The following is a 13,260-nucleotide window of genomic DNA, read 5'->3' as shown; positions in this document are numbered from 1 at the left end:
GGCGGACCATTGGCGGACTCTCGCATGCCGCAAATAAATTCCGTTTTCGTTATATAAACGCACTATATTCATACAAAATTATACTCTAACTTTATACATATACGATCCAAATTTTAGTAGTTTTCTAGTCATTATTCTTTACAATTTATTTAGGTGGGTTTGGATTGGATTAGACTTTTATATTATGCCAAAATACTTGACGTTGCGTTGCGTTCTTGCAAGTTCTTGTGTTGAGAAAAGACGTGACTTGCAAAAGATTTGGTTTATTTTGGTTGATTACCAGTGTGTTTTGATCTAGTGTTATATTTTAAATAAGCGGTCAAAGTTTCAAGTCATACACTATTGGTGTTTTCTTGATAAGCGGTAAATGCAGCTTTTAATGAGTGTTTATACCCGCTCTTTTTTTGTAATGTTTTTAGAAATAAGTGCATTTTAATAATCAGTACACTGTGGTTTGTATTATTGTCATTAATAGCGATATCTCATAGATTGTAGTCATGATTTGGATTACAACAATACTTGCTCCGGTGTATTAATTTATATCCGGGTTTCGAGGTTATGTTGATATAATATTCAAAATGAAAAGCGGTATTACAAGGACATGACAATGTTTGTAATTTTTCAGAAGTTTGCCATAATGGAATCTGCAGGAGACTGGTGTTTAATTGAGAGTGATCCAGGAGTTTTCACACAATTGATAAAGAAATTTGGTAAATATTCAGCCCAACCAATTTTATTTTTTAGGTATTTTATTTTTGTAGTATCCTCCTCTTCTTCTTTTTCTTTCCCTTGTCCCATCTACTTGGGGTCGGGTCTCCTTCATCGGGTGTGCCAGACATTGTATTTTTGTAGTATCCTATGTATTCAAAGGTGCCGCACTCAAACTTTCCGCACTGAACCACAATGGACAACCTCTGCACCAGGTACAACCCAGCGCATGTCCCTCTCCAGCAAGCGATGCCCCAGCTTCCCAAAAAAATATATAGATTAGAGTTCGTAATTATTTGGTATTGACATATTTGGCAAGTTTTCCAATGTTTGTATTCGGCCGAATTATTCGGTTAAAAGTGCCGAATATTAGGCAAATACTTTTTATTATGTTTGTCTTGTTACAACACAGTAAAATGTACTCCTGCAAAACTTTTTGAGCACTTTGTTCCATCAGGTAACATTTTCGCGTTGTCATTAAATCATAAAATGATGTGACATGTTAAACCCATACAATGTTATGATAATTTGGAGCGTATTAAAACTTTTTTTGCGTTTCTCTTGCTTTTTTGACCAGTTTGGTGCTAGAGAATTACCTAGGAAGCAATTTATCTTTAGCTGCTAACGTAAATGATGAATTTCTAAATGGTTTCTTATAATGATACCGATGAACCGAATAATTCAGCCGAATATTCAGTTTGGTAAGATATTTGTATTCGGCAAACTCCATATTTGGCCCATCTCTAATCTAATCTATAACATCTATATGTTATATTGATAGACGTAAAAAATGGGCAACTTATGAAATATTATTTGTCACATAAAAAATGCACTTTAAATGTAACATTAAAAGAAAAACCATTCCACAGGTGCTAAAGGTGTACAAGTAGAAGAATTATGGACCATGGAAGAAGGAATTTTTGAAAATCTAAGGTAGGTACCTATCATGCAAATCATTGTGTGCATTATATTAACATGTACAAGTAGTTTACAATCAGCAAAGTTATCTGTAGAAGTGATGGACATGAACTTGGCTTGGCTCTATTCTATACATATGTATAGAATAGAAAATAAAACTAAGGTTGAGTACTAATTACTAACTCGGTAACCAAAAAAACCAGCCAAGTTCATGTCGGATTATGGTGTCTTCAATGGCATCCAATATGGTGTGATATGAATTTGAAATAGATTTGAAGTTACACAGTATAACCTAAAATAAATAAATCAGTTGCAGCCCCTAAAAATATCTAATAATATATACTTTAAGACAGAAACAATTGTAAATATTAAAACATTGTACTATTATTAACTAAATATCGTTATTTATGATTATTTGTGTATCATATATTTATAAAAACAATATCGAATGTTGCCTTTGAAAACTTAAAACATTCTTGCAGTAAGAAAATACGCCTCTTCTTTGACAGGCGTTCCGTTCCATTCAGACAACTTATTAAGAACGGTTTTTCAACATTAAAAAATAAACGTGTTATAATACTTATAATGATGAAGAGGTAAGTAATAAAATATGTAATATGCATATTTTTCGTATTCTTACATTAACAGTAGGTTTTTATGTTGATTACGACGTTTAAAGGAAACTAATATTAACACTCATCAATAAGTAGTCATGAATTGGAACAAGTAAAAATTTAAAAAAATTGGAAAAGTAAAAAGCACTAGTTCGCGAAAACCAACTTTCCGCACGCTAAACAGCCACGAAAAGTAGCATTTTTTGAGCAACTGTATTAAAATAGTACATTTCGCTGCTAGTGCGGAAAGTATGTCATTTCTTCACGAGTACCGAGATATCTTGCCACGAGCCGTAGCCTACGGCTCGTGGCAAGACTTGGGACGAGTGAAGAATGACAATTCCGCACGTGTATCGAACGACGTTTTTAATACAGTTGCGAAAAAATAAGAAAAGCAACAAGTAAGGAACGGAATTCGAAACTTTTATATTATTAATTCTGTGACATCATTGACATTGACATTATGAAGAAGTGTTTTTCTAGCTTTTATTCGCCTAGAATAGATTTTGTTATTATTATTGAACCCACTTCAATGAGTTTTTTTTTTCAAATGTATGTTCTATAACCTCCTAAGACCCGGGCTTTTAAAATATTACTTGTTAGAAAGACCGAACTAGCTTTTAAAAGAACAAAATGGCAACCATTGTTAAGTCCTGACGATTTGAAAATTACAGGTCTCGTTATGACCGAACTACCTATTAAAAGAACAATAAAATATTTTTTTAAACTTTATTGCAATATTTTAGACCTAAACGCCTTTATCTTAGTGTTTATATATTTGTCCCTGTCACACGCGTTGAATGAAACGAAACCAAGTAGCCATATTTGTTCTTAGTGGCCAGCAAAAGGGGACAATGGCAGCATGTGGGAAACAACGTAAGTAAATCCATTAATACTTCATAGTAATATTGGTATTTCTTGCAATTAAAATTGTGTTTTTTTTCTAATGAATTAGTATTATTTAACTATAATGTATTATTTTTGACAAACATGCGACGTAAACGATGTTTTTGCAAGGTAATTTAATTTGTTCTTTTAAAAGTGAGTTCGGTTAATAAATGGTATTTCATTCTAGTGCTACGCGACGTGGACATAGTGCAGCTTCTTAATGAATCTAAAATAAAAGACACTGAGGATGGCGAAGGGTCGACTTATCAAGACCCTGAAATAGACGTAGTTTCTGGTCAACGTAGCGATGACCATTATTGATGCGGACTCGTCTAGCTCAGAAAATAAATATTCTTCTGACTCGGAAAATGAGGCTGATTACCCTTCTACCAGCAACCGTCGGGCCAGGACTCAAGGTTGAGGAGTTGAGAAGCGAAGCTTTGTGCGTACGCGTGGTGAATTTCTGATTTGGTCAAGAAAATAAAACCAAATAACCAATTACCCATGCTGTTTACCTATAATTATTACATTAACTACTACATACTAAGCACGAGAGTTCTTTAAAAAGAACAAAAGTATGGATTAGTTGACTTAGTGCAAAAAAAAGTTTCTTTGGTACTGAATAATGTTTGTTCTAGCAAAAATCGTATAGTCGGGTTTGAAACAGATTAAATTGCTGCTATAGGTATAAGTTCAGGACTAGGATGACTATAATACATTTGATCTTTTTAAAGGACATTCGGTTATAGTGACATCTTCATCGTAGCAATACCCAGGACTCACTTATGAACGCCATTTTGTTCTTTTAGCAGGCACTTGGGACTTAGGAGGTTAAACTATTCTATTAACACACTTACCTATATCAACTTGTAACTAACAAACTAACAATTTAGATAATAAAATATTGCAAGTCCATTTCAATCTGATATCATCAAGCTGCATAGTTGAACTCTTATAGTGGGACCCCTTGAGATTGGACTTATTATGATCAAAGATAGATATAACTCCGTAATATATGGATACAGTCAAAGGAAAAAACGTGCCTCGAAAATCACGAAAATTTGATTCTCGATCAGAGGGCGCCACTAATTTTGGCCTAGTCTCGTATAGAGGGCGTTGACAGTTTCGTTTGTTACTTATAATTTTAACGCATATCAGTGAAAGAACATGGGTCAAATCATATAAAAATAATTAATGCAAATAAAAAAATCATTTATCCATATTTAAAAACATTTTAACGTATTTTTATAAATCTTCATTTTTAATTTTAAAGTATGTCGATAGATGGCAGTGAATTTACAGCGGTTACAAAATTTACTATGACAGTACGGCTCTATCTAATTATATCCTCATTGTTATGATTTAGGCGCATTAGGTACAGTCTGCATTAAACAAGTATGTTATTAAAAATAAAGTTTTTGGTAGAAACTTACTAATAAATAATACTCATTAATCTCATTATCAACAATTAAAAAGCAAAAATAAGAGTACATACTACATGGTACTTATGCCCTTTCATTCATTGTAATACGGGAGAGGGTAGTGGTAATTGGCGATAGCACAAAGATCAAATTATTTTTGTTGTTAGTAAGTTTCTTATTAAGCGTTATTTGCTCTACTTTTTTTCCACCTTTCACGCGTTTGAAAGGCATAATTTTATTATCAATTTCACTTTAACCCTTATTAGTACAAGGGCATATTATTTCCCACTCGATCTCTTCGTATAAAATCGATGTAATTTTTTAAATGGCTACACTCAACAAAGCTTACCATACCTACAGTTTTATACTCTTGGTAAGTATTAGATTTATTTTACTGAAAACACTTTTTGTTATGCAGAAGTACAAACCTGTGGCCCTAGTGAATACGGTATAAGTCTCGGGCAGTGCAGTTGTAACCACTTATGCCCTTTTAGACATAAGCTGCGCGAGACTTGTACCTTGTACCCTTTTTCACTAATAGGGCCACAGTAACCAACTGGTACAGATACAAATATTGTAGTTATGATATACTGAAAAGTGTATTAATTTGCATTGTTGAAAGTACTTATTTGAATTTATTTATATTTCAGACCTGTTCATGGACTTATATTTCTCTTCAAATTCTTACAACACGAGGAACCTGCTGGCCCTGTTGTGACAGACAACCGTCTTGATAAAATCTACTTTGCTAAACAGGTAAGTTTAATTTTGCATTCTACAGCTAGCAGATGGATAAATTGGATGTGAAAAGTACTTTAAGAAGTTTGAGAGTAAAGTTAGTTCTGGGACTAAAGAAGCTTATTCTTTCATACCTTTGTTCATAAGCCCCATAATTTATACTTATAAGTTAACATAAGATGGTTCTTCTGCTTTTTAACCGACTTCAAGAATTCAAAAGGAGGTTATCAATTCGGTTTTTTTTTTTAATGTTTGTTACTCCATAACTCCGTCATTTCTGGACCGATTTTGAAAATTCTTTTTTTGATTGTAAGTCTGTTCTGTAAAAACTCAGTTCTGATGATGGGATCCATGAGGAATCGAGGGAACTCCTCAAATGTGAAAGGCATACATATAGTGATTTTTTTATTTTTATCAACAAATCCAGCATTTCCATTTTAAAAAGTGACATTTGATGAAGTGGAACTGCTGATGATGATCAGAATGGAACTCTTTAATGACGCATAGTTTACGTTTGGCGATCTGTTCTCTTCCTTATGGACCCAGACCCAAACTTGGACCCGGACTCGGACCCGGACCCGGGTCTGGACATGGACCCCAACTCGGATCCGGACCCAGACCGAACTCTGACCCAAACTTGGACCCGAACAGCCGGACACGGACCCGGACTTGAATCCGGACCCAGACCCGGACCCGGAAATGCTACTAGAAAAGTAGGTTAGGTTTGGTTAGAACTGCGACCCTTACAAAAACGAAATGCTACTAAAAAAGTGGGTGGTTTTACCTCCTTTACATTATTAGACAATATTATAATAATTAGGCAATTAGGCAAAAGATGGATTAGGATAATTAGGCAAAAGATGCTGTCTTTTTCATTTCATTGTCTGGAATCTAAGAGTGCACCATCAACAATAAGTAAACTTTTAGCGGCATCCCCCATTGAAGTCGGTTTTTTTTTTCTTAAAAATTATTCAGTCTTTTTTTAAATACAATTCATATTTTGTTTTTAGGTTATCAACAATGCCTGTGCTACCCAAGCTGTCGTCAGCTTACTTCTAAACTGCACTCACCCAGACGTGGATATAGGCCCTGAGCTGACCAAGCTAAAGGAGTTCAGCATGTCATTCGACCCCCGTATGAGAGGCCTGACTTTGAGCAATTCGCAGACCATACGCATGGCGCATAACTCCATGTCACCATACATGCACTTTGAGTTTGATCAGAAAATGGCTTCTAAGGTTGGTATCATGTTATAATACGCAATGCTGCCGATAATTTTATCGTCCGACACAAAACAAATTAATAAAAAACAAATAAATGTTAAATAAAGATATAGAATTTTGAAAGTATCTTGCAGATACTTTTGCAAGTACTTTACTGGTTGGCTAATAAAATAATTTAATTTGTAAATGCTGTCTCATTTTAGGATGACGACGTGTATCACTTCATCGGCTACATGCCTATCGACGGGCGGCTGTACGAGTTGGACGGCCTGCGCGAGGGCCCCATCGACCACGGACCCATCGCGCCGGAGCAAGACTGGCTCGACGTCGTCAGACCCATCATCATGAAGCGCATCAACATGTAAGTATACCACTTTACTGGTTAAGTGGTCCTTACCCACCCACGGGCGCGCGTTCAGTATGAACTGGACTTACAACACGAGGACCGTCGTATTCAATCTGTTCTTTACGATTTTGGACTGGCTCAAAGTTGCTCATTGAAAGTTTCTTATTTCACTAGCTATATAATATAGAACTTACTATTTTTACAGCTACACAGAAGGCGAGATCCACTTCAATCTAATGGCTCTAGTATCAGACAGAAAGATGATTTACGAACGTCAGCTGGAGCAACTGCTTAACGGATCACAGATGATGGGCATGCACTCTGAAGAAGTAGAGAACGAGATACCCCGGCTCAGGATGCTCATAGAATACGAGGACGTCAAGATGGCAAAGTACCAGCAGGAGATGGCGCGGAGAAAACACAACTACATACCGTTTATAGTGCAGTTGCTCAAGATCTTGGCGGAGGAGAAACAATTGAGTCCGTTATTGGAGAAGGCGAAGGAGCGCGCGGCGAAAAAGGGACCGAAAAAGATTAAGACGTAGGAATATGCAACGAAGCTTTATATTAAAAAAATAGCGGAGCATGTGTGTCTCTGTGCTACTTATTATTTAAAAAAAAGAAAATTGCGTTCAACATCAGCATCAGTAATATCGCGTCTCAAAGAGTCGTTACGTAGGTACCGTTGTTCAATTTCTAGTTGGATACTAATTTTTCCGAGGTAGTCTCATTGAAAGTTTCAGATTAATATTGTCATACATATTTTGTGTCCTATTTATGATTCAAGTAAGTAGATGACGGTTGTATGTTTATTTCGTGTGTCGCGTGAGACTCCGTAGCGGCCGCTGCACACATGATAATATTATATTATCTGGTACTGTATGTAATTGATTTGAGTAATATAACTGCCACATCACTGCTAGTATAAAATTTAGAAAAACGATAGACTTGAAAGAAAATGTTCTCGGTATTATCTTATATACGGGTGGGCCCTGTAACACGAGTAAATAATTAAAACATAGATTGTACTCCTCAAACTATGACACTTTTGTTCAATAACTTAGTCTTTAGATTTCTTATCTTTCGTACAAATTAAATATTGTCTTCAATAAATTTGCGTTGACGTTGTCGGCCTTGTCGCCAGTGCCGGCCCGAGTCCTTGATCAGGGTAGAGCGAAATGGGGTTTTGGCGCCCTTTGTTAAAGCTTTTTACCCTTTTTTTTCTTATTTGCCATTTTGGCGCCCTCCTTACCATCCGGCGCCTAGAGCGGCCGCTCCACTCGCTCTACCCTAGATCCGGCCCTGCTTGTCGCGCTTTAAACATGACAAAATTCGCAATACCTACATTGCGTCTTAGAATAAACTTTAAAGTGCACTAAAAATCAAAACACAAGTTATTATTGAAAGTCGCTGAACAAATGTTGGTAAATTTGAAGAGTACAGCCTGCAGTTTAATTTTTTGCTTACCTATGTTATAGGCCCCACCCGGTACCTATTTACGATGAAATTTGAAATCAGAAAAGTTGAATATTTGACTATTTATCCCACTGGAATGGGTCTTATTAAATGAAGTTCAATTGATTATTTGTTTTATTCTATCACTAGCTGTGCCCGCGGCTTCGCCTGCGTGAAATTCGGTCTGTGTCAGTAAGCGGCTAATGTACCCCTAATTAATCTCCTCCCCTGGAGGCGGAACTTGAAGCAAATTTGACAGATGGATACGCTAGAGGACTGTAGTCCGGATAAAATATTTTACAATTAGGTACCACTAAATAAAACTACACTCCAAAATCAATTTTTTTTGCCCTTATTCAAATTTTTGACGTGATTTAAACGACATAGAGAAGTAGAACGATATTATCGAACGATACAGTACCATTTTTGTAGTTTTACGTCCTTGACTGTACCTATCCAAATCATGTCCATGGCAAATATCATCCAAATCGGTCCTCCAGTCAAATCAGTCTAAGCATGACGCCGGCGGCGCGCAGCGTCTGCCCCTACTACTTGTTGATGGTCATATGGCGAAGCAGACGCTCACGGGGACCTGTAGGCATTTGAAGCGGAACGGGAAGTTGCTCGGGATGAGGGGGATGAGCGAGCGAGATTTTTTTTTTTTCATATTTTTTGTGTTTTCCGGAATAGTGTCATTTTGTTTTTTTTTTTTTTTTATATACTACGTCGGTGGCAAACAAGCATACGGCCCGCCTGATGTTAAGCAGTCTCCGTAGCCTATGTACGCCTGCAACTCCAGAGGAGTTACATGCGCGTTGCCGACCCTAACACTCCTGTCCCTCGTTGAGCTGTGGCAACCTTACTCACCGGCAGGAACACAACACTATATGAGTAGGGTTTAGTGTTATTTGGCTGCGGTTTTCTGTAAGGTGGAGGTACTTCTCCAGTTGGGCTCTGCTCTAGATCTGGAATGACATCCGCTGTCCCGTGCCCTACCACACAAAGCGAGAGGTCATTCACAGTGCCCATGCCTCTCTTTTGGACGTAGTTTAAGGACATACCCGGGTCCTATCCCGTGTCCAATATCATAAATGAATTCGAAATAAGTACCCGATTTATACAAAAACGATACCTAACTTGGCCTAGTAGCTTAAATGATATAAGTAGTTATCAAGATAAAGTTTTTAACCCCTTTTTCACCACGTTGGGGGATGAATTTTTAAAAACGCTGAAAGTAATTTTCTTGCTTTTTAATATCTGGGGGCACGGCCGTGCCCCCGCCAAGACGAGACAAAGGGCAAAAGGCAGTGCATATCTTTTCTCGGCACGTTTCGCCGTATTTTCGAACCCTCGTAGCTTCGTCTTGGACAATGCTAGAGAGCTGTAATTTTTTGTATATCATGTACTCAGTAGACTTATCAAAAACACCAAGTTTTATTAAGCTACCTATTATACTTAAAATTTTATAGTACCTTAATTTTCACTGTCCGAAACACATGAAATTCGCGTCATAGAAAATACAGACTACTTCCTGAAGTCTTAGAAGGCTGAAATTTGGCATGTAGGGATGGGTCTGTATGCAGACACATATGGTGACCAGAAATCTGTAACTTTCGCCCTGCAACCCCTTAAAATGGGGGTACCTAAAAATACCTCTAAACCTGAAAACATTGGTTCCTGAAGTCCTAGAATCGTGAAATTTTGTGTGGTAGCAGTGATCGGAATGCTAATACAAAAACAACAATAAAAAAGAACAAAAAGTTTTCGAAGTACAGATTTGAACCAGGTTCACGTGTACCAGCCAAATAGCGCCCTCTATATTGGCACTGTTTCTTGTCGTAAACTTTTCAAAACCATACTTCAAACACAAGCGGTAAGAGCGTGTGACTTTCAATCCGGAGGTCGCGGGTTAAAAACCCCGGCCCGGCTTAATGTTAACAGAAGGCTGGTTGGAAAAAGTGATCGTATCAACATACATGTAGAAGCTTATATAGCTAAGTGCAGTGCCACACTATGACACTACGGATTGGTTATGAACTATTACATATAATGACATAGCTAAACTAAGCTTAGAGTACATCTGCAAGTACACAAGTGTTTCGGTAGATGTCACCTTAATTAGTTTAATTATTATATCATAGAATTAAATCACTCTTATTTACATACAAGATATAGACAGTGGTACTACGTAAACGAAATTAATAACTAGCTATCTAAAATAGGCCCTTGAGGCATTGTACCAAGGATGCTGGCGGCATTTCCTCGCTGTATCGCAATGCTGATAATACGTTGTGCGAGGAAGCCGCCAGCTCATCTATCTAGATTAGGTAAGTAGGTATTTGCAAAGATAGATATAACTCCGTAATAGATGGATACAGTCCAAGGAAAAAACGGTGCCTCGAAAATCACGAAAATTTGATTCTCGATCAGATGACGCCACTACCTTTGGCCTACTCTCGTATAGAGGGCGTTGACAGTTTCGTTTATTATTTAACTATTTTAACGCATATCAGTGAAAGAAATGGGTCAAAATCATACAATAATAATTAATGCAAGTAAAAAAAAATCATTTATCTATATTTAAATACATTTTATCGTACTTTTATAAATCTAAATTTTTAGTTTTAAAGTGTGTCGATAGATGGCAGTGAATTTACTGTGGTTACAAAATTTAACTTCTTACTTCGGCCAAACCGTCCGCCATGAAGATACTTGGAGACGTTGCGGGTAGCGTGTACCTGTCATACGCTCCGGGCATTCGGCCTTCAGTAGCCAAAATGGCAAAAACGGAATCCTTACAGTTTTGTTTAGTCCGTCTATCCGTCCGGTCTTCCGTCTGTCTGTCCATATGTGACAGCCATTTTAGAACATATGTGTATTTTGTGAGCAGACTATGATCAGTTGTTTTATAAATTACATTACATACTCGACTGACGACGTTCATGTGACTCGTATTCTCACGTAACAAAATATTGTTAATTAAATTAGATTTGCCGTATTGTGCTGCACAATTTATTTGTGCAGTATTCAGCGAAAGGTGAATATATGTAGTCATATCATAATAGGATTAATAGGAAGTTTGCAGGCACATACGACTTTTTGTTTTCGGATGTCACAGTACCATCAAACAGTTCCCAACGATTTAGAAACTCGCATGCGTGTAGAGATCTCGAAACACCAGAGTAACGCGACCGTAAGATCCGTAACAATATGTATGCATATTCGGAGAGCTCATTTATATACCGGTTTCTTTACCTCTTGACTCGCGTGTGATAAGTGAGCTATTTTAATATTTTTTAAATAAATTCTGCTCACAAAATTTACCGAAAATAAGTTGGGTAATACGTACGACATACAAAAGAACAGCCGGAGACTAGAAAATATTTTTGCCCAACTGTAACGAATACCTACGCTTAGCTCGCACTTCGCACTCGCTAAATTCAAATTTTATTTAAAAAAAATACATGTCTGGGGATCAAACTCGAATCGTCGCACTACAAAGCCGCGGTTTTCCAACAGCACTGCGATAGCACGTAGGTATGTACCCACACCAAGGTATCTATATCTCTAGGTGAAATTTAGCTACTTATTCTCCATTAAGAATTAAATATCTAAATAGATGAAATTTCTGCATTAAGTACATGTCTCAAAAAGAAAAAAATGCCTAATGACATCGAAACCGCTACTTTTTTAGGCGCTGATCTACAATGACTCCGTGATGTTATATATTCTCCAAATATATGTACTTAGTCGAAAAACATGTGAACACAAAATTCACAAAAATCGGTTGAGTGAGCTGAATCGGAGACCTTAACTAACGCTTAGGTCATTAAAACAATTCCGATTATGATAATAATGCTTTAAAATTTCTAGAAACTTACAATTTATAATACATAAAATTCCTGACTTATAATTTATATAGGCTCTACATAGATGGCGCTAGCAATACGTAACTTTTATAAAATCTATTGTTAAAATATTTTAGAATTATGCCTGCTTATATATGATGATGATGATTTTACACTCAAAAGCTATCAGATCCCGTAGTAAGTACCAAGACTTTTACTCTGTAAGTCCTAACTTTATTAGCTCTAACTGTATAAAGCCAACATCTTGGTCAAACGTACAGTACGGCTTGGCCGTTTCGTTGCAGTCACATAAACACTCAATCGGTGGACTTGTTGTACCAAGTAGTTACACAAGTCTTTCAAATTCTGAGTGTCATTAAGGGATTGTCCAATTTGTCCATTTGTCAGCAACGAAACGGCCAAGCCGTACTGTACGTTTGACCAAGATGTTGGCTTTATACAGTTAGAGCTAATAAAGTTAGGACTTACAGAGTAAAAGTCTTGGTACCTACTACGGGATCTGATAGCTTTTGAGTGTAAAAGCTTTATGCGCCTAGTCTTGGCAACACTTTACATGAAATGTTTTTGGTGGGTAATACCTTTTTGCATAGTTTCAAGTTCCTAGCTTAAAATAAAATTTGCACCCCAAGACAAACTTTCATCCCCTTTTCAACCCCCTGAGGGGTTAAATTTCCAAAAACGTCGAAGTTACTTTTTTTGTAATCGTCTATTATGCCTTTCTAAGAAGTTTCAAAGCTTTTGTAATGGATTCAAACTTTCAACCCCCTTTTAAGCCCGTTAGGGGACGAATTCTTGAAAACGCTGAAATCACTTCCTGTATTATAATAACATGCCCATATACAAAGTTTCAAGTAACGCACTCGAAAAAAAATTTGATCTCCATACAAACTTTTAACCTCTTTTTCACCTCCTTAGGGGATGAATTTTCAAAAACGCTGAAATTAGTTTTCTTGTATTTCAATAATATATCTTTTTACGAAGTTTCAAATTGCTACCTTAAAATAAATCTTGAACCCCGTACAAACTTTTATCCCCTTTTTAACCCCCTTAGGGGTGAAATTTCTCAAATTTTTATAGCCT

At 36.7% G+C, this 13,260-nt stretch overlaps 2 protein-coding genes across 3 annotated transcripts in view; one reads left to right on the top strand and one right to left on the bottom strand.

Annotated features, from left to right (window-relative positions):
* The window catches only part of LOC134749621 (cell adhesion molecule Dscam2-like), a 167,045-nt gene that overhangs the window by 36,771 nt on the left and 117,014 nt on the right, over positions 1-13,260 (bottom strand). The gene's annotated exons all lie outside the window — the stretch shown is intronic.
* On the top strand, positions 218-8,437 carry LOC134752122 (ubiquitin carboxyl-terminal hydrolase isozyme L5). 2 transcript variants are annotated; one of them, XM_063687702.1, is made up of 7 exons: positions 218-363; positions 626-710; positions 1,578-1,641; positions 5,200-5,305; positions 6,298-6,525; positions 6,714-6,871; positions 7,062-8,437. In XM_063687702.1, the coding sequence occupies exons 2-7, from the start codon at positions 638-640 to the stop codon at positions 7,399-7,401; spliced, it is 969 nt and encodes a 322-aa protein (XP_063543772.1). In that variant the 5' UTR covers positions 218-363; positions 626-637; the 3' UTR covers positions 7,402-8,437. The 2 variants fall into 2 exon arrangements, with proteins under 2 accessions (XP_063543772.1, XP_063543781.1); XM_063687711.1 differs by lacking the exon at positions 218-363 and adding an exon at positions 409-452.

The sequence above is a fragment of the Cydia strobilella genome, chromosome 2 (genome assembly GCF_947568885.1).
Source record: "Cydia strobilella chromosome 2, ilCydStro3.1, whole genome shotgun sequence".
NCBI classification, from domain to species: Eukaryota; Metazoa; Arthropoda; class Insecta; order Lepidoptera; family Tortricidae; genus Cydia; species Cydia strobilella.
This window is presented reverse-complemented; position numbering and strand designations above follow the sequence as displayed.